Source organism: Setaria italica, chromosome I (genome assembly GCF_000263155.2).
Source record: "Setaria italica strain Yugu1 chromosome I, Setaria_italica_v2.0, whole genome shotgun sequence".
Classification (NCBI taxonomy): domain Eukaryota; kingdom Viridiplantae; phylum Streptophyta; class Magnoliopsida; order Poales; family Poaceae; genus Setaria; species Setaria italica.
In genome coordinates this window covers 6,335,293-6,356,694 of record NC_028450.1, presented here as the reverse complement: position 1 = coordinate 6,356,694, position 21,402 = coordinate 6,335,293, and the positions used below count along the sequence as shown (strand labels likewise).

General features: G+C 45.4%; 2 protein-coding genes across 3 annotated transcripts; one reads left to right on the top strand and one right to left on the bottom strand.

Annotated features, from left to right (window-relative positions):
• Positions 1 to 11,349: 11,349 nt before the first annotated feature.
• LOC101778683 (bZIP transcription factor RISBZ4) lies at positions 11,350 to 14,166 on the top strand. 2 transcript variants are annotated; one of them, XM_004951683.3, is made up of 6 exons: positions 11,350 to 11,711; positions 12,282 to 12,384; positions 12,753 to 12,912; positions 13,077 to 13,152; positions 13,334 to 13,459; positions 13,541 to 14,166. In XM_004951683.3, the coding sequence occupies exons 1-6, from the start codon at positions 11,532 to 11,534 to the stop codon at positions 13,841 to 13,843; spliced, it is 948 nt and encodes a 315-aa protein (XP_004951740.1). In that variant the 5' UTR covers positions 11,350 to 11,531; the 3' UTR covers positions 13,844 to 14,166. The 2 variants fall into 2 exon arrangements, with proteins under 2 accessions (XP_004951740.1, XP_004951741.1); XM_004951684.3 differs by having other exon boundaries at positions 11,365 to 11,711; positions 12,756 to 12,912.
• An 81-nt stretch (positions 14,167 to 14,247) lies between these two features.
• On the bottom strand, positions 14,248 to 16,919 carry LOC101785694 (nitrate regulatory gene2 protein). The gene is made up of 4 exons (XM_022827095.1): positions 15,648 to 16,919; positions 15,383 to 15,525; positions 15,069 to 15,292; positions 14,248 to 14,995 (listed from the first exon to the last, which is right to left on the bottom strand). The coding sequence occupies exons 1-4, from the start codon at positions 16,561 to 16,563 to the stop codon at positions 14,359 to 14,361; spliced, it is 1,920 nt and encodes a 639-aa protein (XP_022682830.1). The 5' UTR covers positions 16,564 to 16,919; the 3' UTR covers positions 14,248 to 14,358.
• Between the last annotated feature and the right edge of the window lie 4,483 nt (positions 16,920 to 21,402).

Genomic DNA, 21,402 nt, shown 5'->3' with positions numbered 1-21,402 from the left:
TTAGCTATCTTTTTTATTTAGCAAAGATGACAAAATATAGTTTTCTCTAGGTGATGTGTTATATAAAACAGCTAAGCTGCAATATAGATATAAAATATGTCAAATATCACGAACTAGATAAATTTGTAATCCTAAGTGCTTGCAACTATTAGCCTCAAAAGATATTTTCCCCTCTTATCTCAACTGACCAAGAATGTAATTTTTTTTACCACAAATATAGCTCCAGTCATCTTACTTTTAGAAATCTCAACTTTCAAGAATTTTTTGCCACAAATATAGCTCCAATCATCTTACTGACTCCATAATGTTGCCAAGTTGCTCCCAATTAGCACCGGGTATGGAGATAGAACAGATCATTTAAACGACACGAACATACGGTATGTTTGGTTTGTGCCCCATCTAGCCCTACCAAATTTTGGTCATGACCAAATCATGGGTATTACCAAATCGTTGGCAATGTTGTGTTTGGATTGTAGCCTTACCAAATTTTGCCAATCCAATTTAACTTCTTAATATGACATGTGGGACCTACATGTTATTATTTTTTTATAGCTCAAAATATAGTCAAGTGAACTCTTGTTTTGTAGATTTAATTGCCAGGGATATTAATATACAAACTGATTCAAGATTAGAAGAGTCATTTGTGAGATATTAGCACATGAACCTAACTCATCTAGCAACATTGGTTGCCATGCGGCCTCTAGCAACTTGCCACATATCTCTTCCTTCCGGCTGTTGGCTGCCAGTTCAGGGGCGAGTGTTTTGCCCGCCCAGATCCACCCGCGATGCATGTTGATTTTACTTTGGCGCATATTGGCAGGCCAATCATTGGTCGTGAAGCAAATAGAAGCCAAATATTATGGGCAAGCCAAAAAAATTGGTTTGGCAAGCATAGGCTCCAAACCAAATGTGCTCATACTCCATCTATCCAAAAAAATAAGTCATTCTAGGTTTATCCTAAGTCAATTTTTTTTAAATTTGACCATGTTTATAATTTCTTTTAAATTGACCATGTTTATACAAAAAAGCTACAAATATTTATAGTACGAAATAAGTGTTATTAGATTCATCATGAGATATATCTTCATAATATAACTATTTGAGTCATAAACATTGTTACTTTTCTCTATAAATTTGATCAAAGTTAAGAGAGTTTGAATAAAATAAACTTAGAATGACTTTTTTTTGGGAAGGAGGGAGTATAGGGTAGTTTCTATAATACTTCTTACTCCCTCTATTTCAAATTGTAGAACATTTTGCTTTTCTAGATACATGATTTTTTTGCTTTTCTAGGTGTACATTATGTCTAGATAAATAGTAAAAATTATCTATCTAGAAAAGACAAAATGGAAAATAATTTGGAATGGAGGGAGTAATTATGAAATGAATAAAAGAGAGTAAGAAAAAAATGAGATATTGCTTCTTGCCAAGTTCCTTTGAGTACACTCACTCTTTTCTGTATAAAGAGGAAGTGATTAGTAAAGAAATTTAATACCCTATCTCAAGTGATACCATGCTTCAAGAACTTTTTATTACATCATGTTCTTCTCTGAAGTTCTAGAAAGATGCTTTTGGTGTCGAAAAAATAATAAGTACCATAGTTAGATATTCATGGTTCATTTGAGGTACACATTTGTATATTGTAAGAGCTTATTTGAGGAGTTTAGTTCTCACATAGATATCCAAATAATAAGTGCTTCATAGATGTAATATATTTATATGAATCCGAGTACATTGGATGTTTAAACTTGAATCTTTATTTCTTGATGATGATATTCTGTTGTGACTATCCAGTTACAAAGCATAATTAACATGAAGGAAAGGTCGGCAAGTTGTCAAACATGGATATTTTTTTCTCTTTTGTCAATTTTATTGCACAAGTTTTTAGTGGTATTTACCAATGTCAGTTAAAAGTAACTATGATAACACTAGTACCCTCAACGGTTAAATGTATGAGCAGAAGGTACTAATTTTATATATGATAATTTCATACCGACTTGCAACACAATAAGTGTAGGTTATATTATTAGATGGATCAAATATATGAGGAGTGTATCATCGATTGGATCAAATTCTATCACATCTCCCAACATTACTATCTCACTCTAAGTCTTGATTTATGACCATTGGCAAGCAAAATCATGAGTATGGTACAATGTGCTTCACTTGCATGCTCAAGAATTTTCTTTGCATCAAGAAGAACGAATATCCGGAAGAAAACATGATTTTCATCATTTATTTCTATATGTAATGAAACTCAATAAGAATAAAAGGTAGAGTAGAACAATTCATCAGATCAATATTGTAAATTACACACAATATGTACATAACTTAATATGTTAAACTTTTCACATGATTTTGCAAATAGAAATTAATACCATATATAATAGAACTACAAAGACAAATCAATTCACTTATGAGGTTAATGATGATGAGATTAAGAGAAGCCATTACAGCTATCATATGTTGCAGGCTCAGTAAATTCATTGCCTGGCATGGAAGTTCTACCAAAGAATGTTTTGTTTTGGAACCCATATCAATTGATGGATATGACCTTCCAAGAAAATGAAATATCAAATTTTATCACTTGAAACAATAAGTTAAAAAAAATATATTTGCTATTATTTGAATGTTGAATGAAACAAAATAATTAATATGAAAAGCACTTGAGTTGTATGCAACACAAAATGAAATCAAACCATTTTATTCTTACAATAATGTTGCGCAGTTCTCTTGTGTGTTCAAGAAAAGAATGAAGAATGTAACACGAAACAAATGGCAAAATAACTCATTCAATTAAATTGTATGCAACACGAACTGATGGGCAACACAAGATAAAACGAAACAATTTTGTTACTATAATGTTGTGCAATTCTACTGTGCATTCATGAAAAGGATGAAGAATGCAACACGAAACAAATGGCAAAACGACTCATTCAGTTGAACTATATGCAACAGGAATGCTAGGTTCAACTAGTCATTCAATTAAAATAGCACATATAAGCTAGCCCTCATAAAAAGTATATGCTCTGGTGGATCATTGCATAAAGTATTCCAAAGAATTTATACCATACTAGCTCAAAGAATTAATTCTATAAAGATCTAGAGTAGTATTGTCCATTGATCTAACAAAGATTACCTTATTATCATCATGTCCACTATGGAGACTTCCCATGAAACCATACGAAAAGGAGATACATGATGCTACATGTACCAGAAAAGGTTCATGCAGTTAATCCCATAGTGGAATAATATGGATATAAGAAACCCAACGCTTTAACACTTTATACGTATTGAAATAGTTGGTGAAATTGTTGCTACTCATTTGACAATAGTTTTGTTCAGAATTTGGGCAAGTTGTGTGTGAACAATTGAAAAATACTACTTTAACAATATCCTTAAATATTTTCAGGAGGGAAAAAGAAAATAATATTATCAAATTACTAACCATCATGTTTTGTACAGCATTGATGGGATGAATTATATTTCCATAAGCATCTTACTTGTATCACCATGTTGTGTATTTTTATAAGTTGCGTGTGAAGAATGAAGCCTAGAGAACGTCGGGCGTTGTTGCCAACTTTGCCATCTCGTGACGGATGAAAAACAGTCTGTGTCCCATGCTCCTTTTTCACTTTCAGGTTCAATCAAATTAGACCACAGAATTCACCACACCGGCACATCCTTTGTGGGCCTGCGTAATGGTGTAAGCAGGAGCCCAGCAAGGGAAAACTCCACCACCCACTTTGCACGTCGATCCTTTTTACGCCTTTAGGAACTGCGAGCCCGACATATTCATGCTGACCCATTTTTTTTAAAAAAAATGAAAGAAAGATAGCCAAATCTATTCACCCACTAGTTTTTCTTGCCACACGCTTGTTCCCTCCTGTCTCAATTCTGTCCCGTTTACTACAGCTTCTACTTGAAAGGCTCTAATTAAAGGTTGAGGTATCAAGGTCTGTTTAGTTTCACCTTACTAAACTTTAGGAATTAAAGTTTAATCTCTTGTAATCTCTAAAGTGCTAAACAGACTTGCTTACGGGGATTAAATTTTAGTCCTAAACTTTAATCATAAGTTATCAAGGGGTTACTTATGGGGACTAAAGTGTACCCTGGACACCCCTGCCCTCATTTATGACATGTTCGTGACCCCTCCCCCCGCACCCCTCCGCACATGCCTGTCCTGATCCGTTTCTGCCTCCCATTCCATTCCCCACCGCCGTCGCACCCTCTATCCTCCCCGTTGCCGCACCCACTGCTCCCGCCGACGTCCCCGCTCCTCCCCACGCCTCCACTGTCGTGCCCCCGCTCCTCCTCCCCCCCCCCCCGGATTCGTCTTGCGGTTGTCGGCGTCGTCGTCCGCGGCAGCAGCTCCGGTCTGGCGTCGTCCTCTTTCCCCGGCTCCATCTCTCCTCTGCTCGCTCCCTCTTCTTCTTTCTTGCTAGTGCTACAGACCGCGGAGGTGGAGGCGAGCGTGGCTAGGAGCTGGCCAGGAGTGGGAGCGGCGAGGCGCGCGGCCAGGCGCGGGTGGTGCAGGAGGCAGGCAGTGGTGGGTGAACGGGCCAGGGCCAAGCGGCACAGGTAGGAGGCAGGGTGCAGCATAGGAGGAGGCCAGGCAACGAGCGAACAGGCGTGAGGCGGCGCAGAGACTCGTGTGGTGCAGGGAGGCTAGGGCCTGCTCGTGCGGAAGAAGAAAGGAACAGGGAGAAGGATGCGGTGGCGCTCGGGAGGAAGGAGCAGCAGCTGGGGAGGGAAAAGGGCAGGGGCAGTATTGATTAGGGATACTGAGGTCATTGTTCAAGTTATTTAATGCTCTTTAGTCCATACAACCAAATAGGAGGACTAAACTTTAGTCCTAACTAAAGGAGAGTTTAGTCTCTAAAAATAAGAAAGGAGAAACAAAACGCAGCATAAAAAAGATCCCTTTCTTTTTCTAGATATTAGTACAAAGCTTTACACTACACTAAGCTCACAGAATCCGGAACGTTCGTGCACTCACAGCGCTAGTTCTGCATCTTTTGAATATAAAGCTAGTTCTGTATTTTCAAAAGCCCAAATCCAAACTACGTAGAAAGGTAGAGCGGAAATTTGCCCTGTCCTCCCCAAGTCCCCATCTCTGGCAGACGTCGAGTTGGATCCAGCCTTTTATGCGCAGAGTCATCGACACGCCAACACAGACACACAGTGTGGGCGCGAAAGGAACTTAACCAATAAACAAAGGGGGGATTCGGGGCAGGAAGGGTGGTGGGGCGTGCGGCGCGGCCGCAAGCGGACAACGCCGCCGGCGCGGCCAAGTGCGTCACCTGACTCGGACCGTCCCCTCCCCGTCGCAGGGGCGCGCGCAGCACCATTTCCCCCCCTCCCCGCCGGATCCTCTGCGCCCACCGTCGCGCCTCCGTTTCTCAGGTCCCAGCGCCGCCAGCAGCGCGTGGGCGGTGGCCACTGGGGTCGCGAAGCGTGCGGGCCGCAGCGGCGGACCTCGTCCCGTGGCCGCTGCAGGGGATCCCGATACGCTGACGCGGACGGGGCTTTCTCCGTAGGTGGCGGCCACGCGACGGTGAGCGAGCCACCGTCCCGCTCAACCTGATCCATGTGGGCTCGCTGACGCCGCTGGCCCACGAGGGTGTGGTCCTACGAGTCGGTGGGACGGGGGGTGGAGGTTCGGTGCCTGGAGTGGCGTTGCCCACGTGTTGCCGCGCTGCGTGCCCAGAGGTCGGTGCGGATCCGAATCAGCTGCCATTACTAAGGGGTGTTTGGATACGAGGTGCTAAACTTTAACAGGGTCACATCGGATATTCGGATGCTAATTAGAAGGACTAAACATGAGCTAATTACAAAACTAATTGCATAGATGGAGTCTAATTCGCGAGACGAATCTATTAAGGCTAATTAATCCATCATTAGCAAATGGTTACTGTAGCACCACATTGTCAAATCATGGACTAATTAGGCTTAATAGATTCATCTCGCGAATTAGACTCCATCTGTGCAATTAGTTTTGTAATTAGACTATATTTAATACTCCTAATTAGTATCCAAACATCCGATGTGACAGGTACTAAAGTTTAGCATGGGTGTTCACCCCCTAAGAGCGGCGAGTTGCCCGAAATGCCATCGCTGGTGGCGCGAGGTTGGTTTTGGGGACGCCGCCCCCGCTCCTCGCGCTGTCAGTTTCGCGCCGGCCTCATCGTCTCCCGTTGGGCCCATGACGACGCGAGGCCGTGAAATGCGATAGCATACGTGGGGCCAATGCATGTTCCCGGAAATTCCCCCCGTGTCGATGGATGCTTCCAGAGACGCCTTCCGTGGGTGTCGCGCCAACCTTAACACGCCACCCGCAGATGCCAAATTGCAAATAGGTGGATTTCTTTTGCTAAACTAAAATTGGATGATAATTAAGTTTACCTTAACCGGTCTTTATTTTATTTGCTAATATAGTGGCACCTTTTTGTCCACGATAACAGTTATATTTCCTGTATTTTCGCTGCAATGTTGTTGCTACATCCTGTATTTACCTATTGAAGAAAGTCATCGTCTACATCTCGTGCCACTGTTAGACCCATGTCAGGAATAGATCTCAGTAACCGCAAGGAAGGAAGGAAGAAGATAGACTCCAACTAAGATTCTATAATCCTACTACAACTCATACCATGTAATCTTACTACAACTTCTCCTTGCAACCGACTAGTTATCTTGCTCCCTAGAGTATATAAAGGAGTGTAGGTGTACATAGATCGGCAGAACCACAACAGAGGACCAAATCCTTAAAACCAAACAACGCCCAAGCGCAGGGTGCAATTACAACACCCCAAATAGGATGTAGGGTATTACGCTACTCTGGTGGTCCGAACCTGTATAAATCCTTGTCTTGTATCCTCGCTTTTACCTTCGAGTTTCAGGTCCAACAATTCCCCACCAAACAATCTACTACCTCGGGATATCCCTCGGTAGGTTGCCGAGTATAAAACACCGACATCTAGTGCGCCAGGTAGGGGTGATCATCGAGATCATTGGGTGAGCTTGAAGGACCTCATCTTCAAAATCAATCTACTCGACGAGAAGCAAGTCATCGAGTTCCGATTCGAAGTGGACACGAGAAGCTTGCGGGAGATCAATTGGTTGCCGGCGTATCTGCATGCAAAAAGCTACAGCACTGGTCGCACTGCTATAGCTGATCATCCTCCGTGGCTCCGATGCGTCGCTCAAGACTGATGATCCACTACTGCTCCACGCCCATGAGAACAAAAAATACCAGCGAAATTATTTTTCTATCTCCGAGTCGAAGTCACCGACAATGCATCTTAAGCTAATTACCTCCAGTTGTCGAATCCTATACTGAAGCAATGGAGGCCAATCAATATTCCATCTACTGCTCGTGTGCGGATTGAGAAAACTATCAGCTCGAGTACTCTTCGTGCAAGGCTACTTTTTGGAATTTCGGTACATGTACCAGGAAGGCCACCAGGAGATCTGTTTCTTTTCACTACACGTACTCAAGAAAAACACGTGGGACTTCAACATGCATAACTGCGCTGGCTTCACCAGAACGCTCGGCGACATAATAGCAACTACCTAAAACTTCCCGTCTCGACTACAAACTAGTCGAGGGTGGGTTCCACGTGATCAACAACTAGTCGGCTTCATCAACAACCATTGCGGCTTCACGACGACCGCCATGGCTTCATCGACAATCGTCCACGAATCAAAGCGAAGTTACTTTTTTTAATTATTTTATATAAATTTTTCGGCTTGTTTTCCGCATGCAGGGCAACATGTCGAGTACTTTTTTGTGTACGTCTCTCGATGGAAATTACCCTCCAGAGCTACACTTTGCATTCCTAGGGTATGTTAACCGACAGCCATGGGCTTGGTACACCGAATTATGGAGGCTATAGCCACGAGTTTTGTGCACTGAGTTCCGGAAGCTCCGCCAACAGGCTTGGTACATCGAATTTCGGAGGCTACGGCCACGGGTTTGGTGCACTTAGTGCTAGAGGCTCGCAGCGGCTACACCCTAAGGAGGCACAAATACTATGCGTGGCAACACACGCTCTCCTCGCCAAAAAGGCAGAAAAGTCTCAATGACTACTTTACATGCAATCGTGCAGTCCTTTTGTCGCAATGCCAACTATTTATTTTAAATGTCTTCTCTTAGCGGTCACTAATCTCCTCAAGCAGAACACGCCTTAATTCGTGAAAGCCTCGGATCTTCTATCATACCTAAACGCTAGGACGCGAGAAAAAGATCTATGTAGCAGTAGTGCCAGTACGCATACACGAGACAAAGATCTCATACGCACTGGTAATGGCTAAACAGGGGCTGAGAGTCTAAATATAACAATCTAACTACTCGGGAGAAATATGGCCGAAACAAGAGCATGACACACAACATTTACATTCATCACTGAATAAATTTCGGTAGTATCTTCAAAATTCTATAAATATGCTACATAATGTATGCATCTCTTTTTGCAGGTCAAGTTTCAACGACGACTTTCCAGGACGCTCAGCGCACCTCCAGTGGCTCCGCTAGCTCCCAGGCTTGGGGGCTAAGCACCAATTACTACTCGAAATATTTTCAATGGCTAAGCTAGCTTCCAAGCTCGAGGGCTAAACACCAAATAACTACTCGATGTGGCTCCTATAGTTCACCTGGCTTATTTAATCATTACAAGACTTGGGGGTTGATAAGCTACACCCAACAGTTGATTTTTTTCAAGATGAAAAAAAAAGATTCAAGACTTTATTGACTCTCAGCCTGATTCTTCGATTCAACCTAAGGTTCGGGGACTTCTCCATATGGAGTGCGACTTTCATTGCCCTCCATATTACATTCCAAATAAGAAGATTACAAAATCAAGACAATCAAGGGCTTGAGCACCTCATAGCCTCGTGGCATCCTTGAAGCACTTTGAAGATTCAGCCAGACAAAGTACTCGAAGAGCACCAGAACTACTCGGTGAGAATCTAAAAAGTACTTGAGGATTGCTACACTCGACTACGAAACGCTTAGAGCCTTGTCGGGGATAGATCCCCAGTACCCGCAAGGAAGTAAGAAGACGAACTCCTACTAGGATTCCTCTGTAATCCTTCTAGGACTCATACCACGTAATCCTATTAGGACTCCTACCTTATAACCGACTAGCAATACCACCCCCTGGAGTATATAAAGGAGGGCAGGGGTCCCTAAATCGGTAGGCTAAGACCTCATAGAACCAAAATAGAGGACCAAATCCTCAACACCAAACAACACCCAAGCGTAGGGCGTAATATACAGCAACCCAAACAGGACGCAGAGCATTACGCTACTCTGACGGTCCGAACCTGTATAAATCTGTGTCTTGTGTCCTCGCTTTTACCATCAAGTTTCAAATTCGGTGATCCCCCACCAACCAATCTACTACCTTAGGATACCCCTTATATATTTTCGGGTATAAAACACCGACAAAACAACAAAGGAAAAAGTGTATTTTTCGTCCCTCAAGTATTGCAAAAGTGTGACATTCATCCCTCATTTTTCATTAGATGCAAATCAACCCCTTAACTAACTAAATTGGTACATTTATCATCCCCACATTAGTTTAACAATGGCTTAGTGTCATATAGCATCGAGTTAGGTCATGTAATCATTTTACTAATCACTACTTAGCCATACTTAGCCATGTCTAGAGTTGAGTAAATTGCTATAATAGTTCGGTGAGAATCGATTCCGTTAATTTTTCGGATAAATTTTTATGGGATAGGCAATTTAGATGATTTACTGTTTTTTGGGCTCTATATATTCGACTCAGCGTATTACATCGCTAATTAGAGATTAGTCTGATGATTACATGGCATAAACCACCATTAAATGGCACTAAACCATTGTTAAACTAAGGTAGGATAATAAATGCACCAGTTTAATTAGTTAAGAGGTTGATTTGCACCAAATGAAACGGGAGGGATGAATGCTACACTTTTGCAATACTTGAGATGAAAAATATATTTTTTTCTTAGACAAATGACAAAATAGAGCTTAAGTCAGGCCAAAGAGGGCAGGAGTAGATTCGTGCATGGCCCCTCTCAACTTTCAAGTTCACTAAGAAATCATTTCGAAAACGGGGAGAAATTTTGATCGAATAAAGAGTGATTATTGCATTTCTCATCAAGTTTTGTCAACCAATCGTGCAGAGCACTTTGCTCGCTTTCTAGTGTTTGGCTACATGGGTAATAGGACAACTAGCATGGTTCATTTTTTCCACCCAAAACCAAAACATTTGCTATGCAGCCTTTTTAGTTTAGATATATACGTACCTTTATAGCGTAATCATTCTTTTCACGTGCAATGTATATTTGCAATTGTGAGAATTTACCCAACAAACGGTAACTAAAATCCATTCTCCTTCGTTTTATTGTTTTATTTATCTTCCTTCCGCTTCTCCCCGAGAAAAAATGATGTACTTTCTTGATGAGGCACATTCCATATTCTTTTTTCTTTTGGACAAAATTTTTACAACAATCACCAACAAATTCAGAATGAAGGTATGAGGCTCATCAACCCAAAGTACAAGAATCTCTCAAAGAAAAAGCTCTCCTACCAAGCTCATGAGCTATCTGATTGGCTTCCCTACTCCAAATTCTTTGTGCACGATATTCTAACTCCCACCCTTCTTCTCCTTCGTTTTCCCATAGCTAGAGGCGAAGCTTCTTGATACCAAAGGGGCGGTGCCCCCCCCCCTCCCCATGCTCATTTTACTTCTCTCTTCATTAATTCTGTGCCACATCATAAAAACACAAACATGTCACTATATTTAATTCTCTGTGGATGAAATCCCATAATAACAGACAGGATATAAGTTTATATTTAAATAATACGTAGAACTTTCGAGGCCTTAATAAACTTATTGTATACTGATAAGTATTATGTATCATCTAAACGTTGACATGTATTTTGAGTGTCCCATCAATTATGAATCATCCCAGTATACTATCGAGACGCCTGTACTATATATATTACTCAATCCGTCCTAAATTGTAGATCTTTTTAATATTTTTGGATGTATAATTTTTAATATGCATCTATATATATCTAAATATACAAATGATATATATATATACAAATAAATTTAAAAATTTAGAAAATCTAAAACAATTTAGAATTTTAAACGGAGGGAGGTTGGGATCTCCCACCCAAACAACACAAAAGCCTACAGCAACTTCTCTCTCCTACGCAACCAGCACGGACCGCACTACTGCCGTACGGGCGACACGGCGGCGCCGCGGAGTGGCAAACTCGTAGATACCTCGCGAAAGCAGGCCCTGAAGTCACCGCAATCTGCTTTCCACGCCGGACTCCGCTCCCTCCTTCCTTTGCTTTCGCTTCCGATCACCAAAAAAGACCTTTCTTTCCCGTCGCCCCTCGGTGCCCTGCGTCGCTGCGGCGCCCGTCTCTAAAAGCTAGGCCTTGTGGGCGCCGACGCGGCCGCAGCAGCACCCACGGGAGAGTAGAGGAGATCGGTCGATCGCTAGCTACCTGCGGTGGGACGGCCGGGATGAAGAAGTGCGCGTCGGAGTTGGAGCTGGAGGCCTTCATCCGCAGCCGGGAGGACGCGGCCGCGGCGGCGGTGGCGGCGGCCGAGCACAAGCCCGGGCACGACATCGCCGCGCAGGCGGCGTTCGGTGCGGGCGTGTTCTCCCCCGGCGACCTCTCCGGCTTCAGCTTCGCCGACTCGGTGAGTATAAGAAGGAGAGTGCAGAGGAACCTGACGTTGTCTTGATTATAAGCGAACTGGTGACCAAGAGGAGTATTGAATTCTGTGGTTTGTGATTAGAAGTTCCTTTCGCAGATTTCGTTTGTAGGGAGTGTTAGAATTTCGTCTGCTTGTGACATGCGAATGAGATCTTGTTAAGTTAGGGTGAATTTTTCTCACTGGTACATCTCTTCTTGCCACTAACTGATTTTGGCCTAGTTTTGTTTTGTTAGCAGCATGCTTAGCGTTCTTAAGTCTGAATAATCTGATCGAGATTGAATATTGATCCATAAACATGTGAAAGCAAAGTCGGAGGCTTAGCATAAATACATAGTATCACGCCAAGGTTCTAAGAACTGAGCGTTTTGTTCTAAAATTTGCATGGAAAATCGGTGAGAGATCTTCAAATATTTTAAGCAACAGAAGTTATAGGTTTCTCCAACACAAAACAGTCACATAGCTAGGGTGTCACTTTATCTTTCATTGCTGTAGACCTTGATATGTGCGGATGAAGATGACTCGATTAAGTTTGCTTTTGTTTTGTCCGAGCAGAACACCCTCAACGGAAGCATTCCTAATCACGTATGGTCCCATAACCACAACGTGAGGCATCCTGCAGTCTCCACGACAATCGAGTCGCAGTCATCAATCTGTGGTATATATTTGCTGCACACGGTTCCTCTTCCATATTTTCAGCCTCTTCACAACCAGTAGTCCAAAGCAAGAAAAATCATTCAGGACTTTGCACAATGCTTCTGTGCTACATTTTTACTGTCTGATAAAATCAGCTGCAGTTGCTAGGCAACTTGGAGAATTGACTATTGACTAGTTAAATAGATGGAATTTGGGCAATTATAGATTTGACAATTGGCTAGTCATATAGATGGGATAGAATTTGGGCAAATGGAGATTTGAATAATAAGCCAGTGACAGAAATGTTGCAACAAACAAATTGAGCTTAAATAATAATATTAAGTTCTTTCACTGTTCTAGCTAGCTCACACTACATTCGATCATTGGCAGCAGCAGCAAGTCCAACATCAGCGACTAACCTATATCTGAAAGAGAGCCAAACTTTGGGGGGCACAAGTGGTTCAGATTCCGATAGCGAATCGCTGTTGGATATCGAGGGTGGTCCATGCGAGCAAAGCACAAACCCACAGGACGTGAAGAGAATGCGACGGTATACCAAGAGCCAGAACAATGCTCTGTCCAACATTTTTTTATTCATTATTTGCATGCCATAATTGTATCAAGAACTGGAAATCGTTTTTTTCCAATGCATGTTGAGCAAAAAAACTTATATATAAGACCAGGATAACCTAAATTGATTGTCTCAAATCACAGGATGGTGTCGAACCGTGAGTCCGCTCGACGGTCGAGGAAGAGAAAGCAAGCCCACTTAGCTGACCTTGAGACACAGGTAAACACTACTGCATCGTATTACTATTTTACTACTTGTGTTGTTTTTTCATAATGCTGCTGCAAGTGTATTAGTACTATTTTACTACATGTGTTGTTTTTTCAAAATGCTGGTGCAAATGTAAATTGTGGTACGTTCCTTGAGTTCCATTCAAACTTACAAGTTATGTCCCTGGAAACAGGTTGACCAGCTGCGAGGCGAAAATGCATCACTCTTCAAGCAGCTGACAGACGCCAACCAGCAATTCACAACTGCAGTCACCGACAACCGGATCCTGAAATCAGATGTCGAGGCCCTCAGAGTCAAGGTGATCATTGTTCATCGCAGAACCTCGCTGAATGTTCAGTTCCACTTCTCTGAAACCATTGCGTTTCTGCCTGTCGTGCAGGTGAAGCTGGCGGAGGACATGGTGGCACGCGGCGCGCTGACATGCGGGCTGGGCAGCCTCGGGCTGTCGCCGGTGCTCAACCCGCGGCAGGCGTGCCGGGGCCCCGACGTGCTGTCCGGCCTGGACTTCGCCGGCGACGACCCGTGCTTCGCGGGGCTGTCCCCGACGGAGCAGGTGCAGAACTCGCCGCTGCAGAGCATCGCCAGCCTCGAGAGCCTCGAGAACCGGATCGCCAGCGAGGTGACGAGCTGCGGCGGCCCCGGCGTCGACGTCTGGCCGTGGGACGGCGGCCTGTCCAAGTGAAGAGGAGCCGAAGCCGGAGCCTGGAGTTCGCACGCCGATGGCAGCTACTGCCCTGTATGCGTATCTATATATATGCACGGTACTACGACCTGCAAGTGTATGTCAGCTGCCATTGCTGTGTTGGCTGGAGTTGTGAACTGAACGGACTTGAGTTTTTCAGAGTCCCCGTCTCGGTCGCTATATTGCCTAGTTCTGTAATACTAGAACTGAGTGGCTAACTAGCTACTCATATATGATTATAGTATGTGCTAAGGGTCTAAGAGACTGAACTCCGAAGCATAATTAGTACTGTGATGAGATATCTTGTCATTATATGTTTCTAATCTGATTGCAGTAGGTGTTCTGATGGATTAGATTACCCTGTTACCTTCTGATTCTTCTGATGAACAGAGAGTAATTGTGAGTTCAGGTAAGCTCTCATACTCCTAATTGCTTTTGTAATTGTGATTTGTGAGTTCTGTACATATACATTTACAGATCCTTTGCACGTCTTGCAGGTTCACAACCGCAGGATTTTAGTTTTGGATCGATTCCTCGTCCCTTCCCGCCATCTCCCTCTCCCGCTCCCTCCCTTCCATCTCCATCTCCAGCACCAGCTCGTCGTACGCGACGACGGCCAAGCCGCCGGCCTCCGCGATGGCGGCCAGCGCGGCGGTGATCCCTTGGCAGACCATCTTCTTCGCCTCCTCCTCGTTGAACCACTCCTCGCCGCCGCCGCGCTGCCGTTTCGCGGCCGTCGCGATGGCGGCCGCCTCCGCCGCGACGGCGTCCACGGCCCTGGCCGCCGCGTCCACGTCCACGGACTCCACCGCGCGCGCCCACCCCACGATCAGGCGCGGCATGTCCTCGCCGTCCTTGACGCAGCTCCGCGCCCAGCCCCAGAGCGCCGCCGCGTACGCACGCTGCGACTCGGCCCAGGCCTCCAGCGCCGCGCGCCAGCCGCGGAGCTCCGCGCCGAGCGCGCCCGCGCCGGCGGCCGCCCGCGTCGAGCTCGGAGGCGGCGGCGGGCCCCTGATGCCTCCTTCGCCTGCCAGAGCCGGCCGGGCGGCGGCGGCGGCGGCTGACGACGACGTGAGCAGCGCGGTCGCCTCGTCGGCCGTCCGCCTCATCACCCGGTGCGCGTCGGCGATGACCCTCCACATCCTTGCCAACCTGAGCAACGAACAGGAATGAAACAAAATTTCCGCCGTGATTGCCCTGTTCTTGCGAGATCGAGCACACGTACCCTCGGACGAGCTGCATGAGCTGCGGCAGGAGCTCGTCGTCGCGCACCGCGGTGATCCTCTTCGACACGGCGTCGACGGAGGTGAGGGAGATGTCGAGCTTGGTCCGGAGGTCCCTGATGGCGGCCCTCGTCTTCTCGATGGCGTACGGCTCGGCGCCATTGGCGTCCTGGCTCCTCAGCAGCGCGCACTTCTTCTCGTACGCCAGACGCACTCGCTCCCCTGCCTTACGTTCGCATCACGAAATTCTCAGCTCATTGATTAATTTCAGCAGAGGAGTTGAATCGAATCAATCCATGGAGAAGAATGCGGGTACCCTGACTTCCTCGTACAGCCTCTTCTCCCACTCGTAGAGCCTGTCAAGGCTCTCCTTGTGGCTCTGGAACAACTCGAATGGCTCCGGGGGAACCTCGGGGGCGCCCTGCTCCTCGCCGTCCTCCCTCGGGGCAGGTGGTTGAACTGTCTAGAAAAGAGCAATGGTCAATGCAAACGGTTTTCCGTCACAGAAACTCTGTGCAATTCCTTGACAGTAACTGTTCTTCAGATAAGAGAGGTTTGCAATGCAGAGAAAGAGCACGTACCTCTCCTATGGTAGGGGACAACCTCCAGCAACAGAGACACCTCACTGGCAGTGTCAACGATCTTCATGAAGTGGCCCTGGATGTCCTTCATGGCCTCCGCCATGCTCGTCGGAGGCCGGTCGACGAAGACGGTGAAGCCAGGGGTGCCATGCTGCTCGACCTCACCACTTACCATCACTCTTAACTCATTGTTCACATGATCCACCTTTCCATCTTCCTCCCTCGGCGGCGCAACCTCCGGTGCTGATGCATCCTCCTGTTCACTCTCCTCTTCGTCTTCCTCTTCCTCCTCTTCCTCTTCCTCCTCTTCCTCTTCCTCCTCCTCTGCTTTGCCTTCTCGGTGACCGTCGTCATCGTCGTCATCGCTCTCCTCCTCCAGCTCCGGTATCTGCTCGTCTTCCTGACCGACCTTTATGCCTTCGACGCCGTAATCCGCATACAGGTGATGATCGGTCGTCGAAGAGAAAGGGTCCCAAGAGAGGTCCCATCTCGGCGGCTGCGGCGATACCGGTGTGCCGATCATCGGATCCATGGATGGGGGACGGAAGAACTGGTGATCGAGCCCGAAGAATCTGTCGATCGTGGCGTTCTCGACGGCTTCTGGGTCCCACTGCTCCACCACCGGATGCACCGGAGCCCCCGCCGGCCTCAGGCGGTTGACGACAAGAACCTTCTTCTCCGGCGAGCTCGGGCGGTGCAGGCACGACGACGATTGCTCCTGCAGGAAGTAGAGGTGCTCGTCCTCGGCGAAGTAGTAGAAGAGGGCCATGGAGACGCGGCGGAGCGACTGGACGTAGGCGACGTGGGAGGAGGCCAGGAGGCCCCGCTGCGCGATCGCCTTCTTCACGAAGCTCTTCCGGTCGTGGCAGGTCTTCACGGCCGCCTCCTCGTCCAGCTTCGACGAGGAGCAGCCCATCGCGGCAGCCTGCTCCTCCTCCTCCTGCTGGATCGGAGCAGGATGCACACGAGGAGAAACTGGGAGTCGTGTGGTGGCTTTCGTTTCGTATCAGATGCATATGGATCAGAGGTATTGGGCGGCGATCCATGGGGTAAAGGTTCGGATGCTTGTTTTGTGTTGGGTTCTGAAGAAAAGAACACTTCTTGGGAGAGGTAACTGGAAGTGCTTGCTTATCAAGAGCTCCTTTCTGACTTGTGGATTACGAACAATGGAAGGCTGCAAGTTTTATCAGATTCTGAACTTTTTTTTTGAGAAACCTACGGCGGATCAGATTCTCAACTTCACCGATGAGGTAGGGGAATTAGAAGAGCTCTCAAGCTGCAAGGAATCTTGACACTGCTGTCTTGACACTCTTTCGTTATATGGTCTGTGCAGTAGTATGAAGATAATCATGAAAAGAAAGATGTTGAGATCATATGATTTTTGTGAGTTATAATTTGTGTGATTGCTAGTTGCTACAAGGTAACAAGCAACTTCAGCAATAGCTCTTGAATCAAAGTTCCTAAAGGTCAAATAGAGATTCTCTATTTTTTTAGCTAAAAAATGCTTCACTCCAGCAATAACCCCATGAATAGAGGGCTCTGTAGAGATCCAGAAAATAGAGGGTGGATAGAGAAATTTGGAGGCCTCCCAAAATAGGGAGACAAGCAGAGGGTATGCCGGAATGTGTTTTTTACTTGGCCCTCTAAATTTGGGATAGGGGACTGTTTAGAGGGTCGACTGGAGTTGCTCTTAGAGCAACTTCAACAATGACCCCTAAACCAGGACCCCTACAGCAATGACCCCTACTTTGTAGTCCTCATTTTCTTTTGGCTGTGGGACCCCTTTGTCAATCTCTCTCTCTTTCTTCCCCATGCATCCTTTGTCCTTCTCTCCCCTCCCTCTGCGTGGAGCACGACAGGCGATGGATCTTCCATCCATGAAGGCCGGCCGCAGTGAGTACGCAAGGCCGCAGGGACAAGGGCCGTCTATCCTTGGAGCAGCTGTCCGTGAGCTCACCTGATGCGTCGAGAAAACATCAGAGAAAAGCTATCATGACAAGTTGAATGGAAGATCAAGAACGCATACATAAAACGATGACACTTTGAGTTAGAAGCAGGCACACTCAGCTAAAGAACTCAAATCTTGACGTATGGACGCGGCTCCAAATCACACAAGTTTTTAGCTTGGGAGTTTCACCAAGCAGCTGAGATTGAGTTTAATCTGAACTAGAACACGCACGCAAGCAAAGGCAGAATATGAGTGGTGGCTCGCTGGCGTAGACGTGCACCAGAGCAAAGTGTCGCACCCATTATGCCGAGCAACACTCTCAGGTCGTTCTACCGTGCGCCCGCGTCCACCCTCGCTACCGCTGCCAATGCTAGCGTGCGCGAGATGGAGCTGGCCATGACGGGGACCACCCTTCCCTCCGCGCACTGCCGCCGCTGTGGCCCGATTCGGATGCGAAGCGGCGAGCTCGCGTCCTCTTTTGACGGTAGGGGGATGGGGAAGTGGACTAGACCCAGCAGCGACGTGGAGGCAGATGCAGAAGGGAGGCGCGGGCGGGAAGAAGGGGCAGGAGGGAGAACGGTAGGTTGTGGGACCCACGGATGGCGACCCTCTACAGACCTCAGGTCTGGGGCCGTGGAGATGAATTTGGAGGCCTCCCCAAAGTAGGGGTTACAGTAGATGGTCTGCTGGAGTTCGTTTTTTAGCCAGTGACCTTTAAATTTGAACTTGTTTAGAGGGTCTACTGAAGTTGCCGGAGATCAAGTTATCATGGAGAAGAGGAAAAAAAATACTAGTTTTTACCGGATTTGATATATATAATCATGTTTTTTTAAAAAAAATAATCTGAACCGAATGCTTTGGCATGAATCAAAGGGCCTGTTTTTAAAAATTGATCTCCAGAAAAAGGTTTGATCAAATTCAACCATGAAATTGAGAAATACTAAGTTTTAGATATGCGCTTCTCCTTTATCTAAAAAGAAAGATCAGTCGCGTCATGGGGCGACCCTTGCTCGTTTCGAATGGCCATGATGCTCTCAGCCTCTCAGGTAATGGAATTTGTTCGGTCCACCATGGCACCATTACCGCGAATAAACCTCGTCAATGTGGAATAACAACTAAAAAATTGCAATTTAATGTCATCCGTGGATTATTTTTATTTCGAATATTGACCTATGACAACTCATGCGGCTTGTTGTATTTGGCATGGTGCATATACATATATAAAAGATAGTTCATGTAAGAAACCACACAACTTTTTCTTTTTTAGCCAGGTCGCCTTAGCAAAAAAAAAAGGCAATGGAATTCAGAATCTCGCAGTTGCAGGAAACCAAATGGAATTTTGGTTACAAGTTGAGACCATGTTAAATATTCCAATCAGGAATGCTTTAGACATATTCTTGCAAATCTGCAACGTTGTCCTTGTCACTGCTTAAGTCAAATCGAACTTTGAGGTAATGTCCCATGCAAGCATCCTCATTCATGCCAATGTAGAACATATAATATATTTGAAGGGTAAACGAGACATATCTCACAACATTGTGAAAAATGTTAGATTATCGTGGGAGCATACATGTTGCCAACGACAGCGTGAGCCACCCATGTTGTCAGGCAGAGGAAACCACAAAAGGTAAAAGAACAAGTAAAATAAGGTCACTTTGTCTAGTCCCATGCATAGCCACACAGACAGGCACATCATGCTTATATATATGCAGAATGCGCCATCTTCTTGGGCCACGGAAACAAAAAAAAGGTGCAAATTGAGATGGTTTTTGGCCTTTGCCGGCCACCGAGAAGCTGCCGAGGCCTGAAAATTGAGGACGTCCGTGGATGATGGCCCTGCGTGAAAGGAGGCGGAGAGCGGAATGCAGCCAAGGATGACTTGCCGGAGCGCCGCCCGCCGGCCGGCAAGCGTGCGTTTCAGAATTCAGAGAGAGTTTGTTACTTTGTTTTGTTGAGTGACTCTCTGTTGGGGACTTGGTGTTGGTGATCCCGGCAAGTTTGTCCATGGCTACGTTTCGCTCTCCTCCTCTCACGCCAGGCCTTTTCTTCACATGGCATGAGTTTCAACTCCGAAGCTTCAGGTAAGATATCACCATGTTCGATTTGTCCGATGTTTTTGCCAATTGTTACTGGTGTTTGTAGTGGTTGAGGATTTGGGCTGGCAGGGAAGCAGTTACTGTCAGAAGATTTGCAATGTGGAATCATGGGGCTTAAGATTAGGTTAGCTAGCTTCTAAACTACTGAAGAAGTGAAAGAAGGGGGCAGTTAAACTTAGCAAAGTACTCAGTAATACAGTAAGTATGTCATAGTTTTTTTTTAGGGATGGAAACTATTGCAAGCTGTTGACAAGGAAACAAAGTTGGAGTACTTGGGCTGGATTGGAACTGGGCCTGATCTGTTGCCAGTTGTATAGGCAGGCCAGCTATACTTTGGGCTGCCTCTCAAAAAAAGAAAAGCTATACTTTGGGCTGAAATGTGTCGTTCTTCATAGGTTCCCGTGTGATGATTTGCTAGAGAAAAATCATGAAAGGTACCCCCGAGGTCATGTCACACTGGACGGTGAAGAATCTTTTTTATTATTTTTTCTCGCGTCTACATGATAATTTGAGCAAGAAGATCGCAAATCCTACAGGTGCATATCACGGGCATCATGTCTAAACTTTAAGCAGTTGGGATGATTGAATGGGAGATTGTGACCTGCACATGATGACAATCAAATTACGCAATTCATTATTTATCCACACAATTTTGTTCCCTCTGTGATTTGCATAGAGAAATCCAACCGTGTTTCCACAAGATTTATATTCCACTAAAACACAAATAATTTGTTAGGAAGGACAGACAACAAAAAGACTGTCGCCCCATTACACTTGCATGCTCAATGGACTCAATTGACAACTCTTACCGTAGCAAAGTGAGGAAAGAACTGTTTTTAAGAACTTGAGGAGTCATAGTAGCTTGTCTTTAACTTCCCCGCAAAAAAAGAAGGGTGGTACCCAACAACTCAATCAAAGATGAAGCTTTGCATTTTGATGTGGAACTCGATTTGGAACTGAGTTCAAACAAAAGTTCCATATCTTAGGGGGTGTTTGGATACTCGGTGCTAAACTTTAGCAGTGTCACATCAGATGTTCAAATGCTAATTAGGAGGACTAAACATGAGCTAATTATAAAACTAATTGCAGAACCCTGTGCTAATTCGCGAGACGAATCTATTAAGTCTAATTAATCCATCATTAGCAAATGGTTACTGTAGCACCACATTGTCAAATCATGAACTAATTAGGCTTAATAGATTCGTCTCGCGATTTAGACTCCATCTGTGCAATTAGTTTTGTAATTAGCATATGTTTAATACTCCTAATTAGATCCAAACATCCGATGTGACATGTGCTAAACTTTAATGGGTGTTTCCAAACACCCCCAAAACAGGTAACCCAATTGGCTTACAGTTCCAACAGGATCCCATCCACAAAACCATATTCCAAACTAATAATATACTTATATAAGCAATACAGCTAAAATTCAACCTTGAACACCCCCAGTTTTACTTTTTAAAACTAGTATATACCACAACATCATTATAGAGCTATAATAACTTTTGAAAAAATTGCTCTTTAAACGCCGTGTCCCCACATGCCAGCGTCCACGTCAGCCACCCCAGCTGCAACACGAAGTAACCGTACCAAGGCATCGTCCAACGGGATCCGATCAGCGATCACAACACATCACGATTTGCTCCATAAAAAAAACAGAGCGAAATAAAAATCGAGGACGACATCTATTTAAAGGCTGAATCCACCTCAC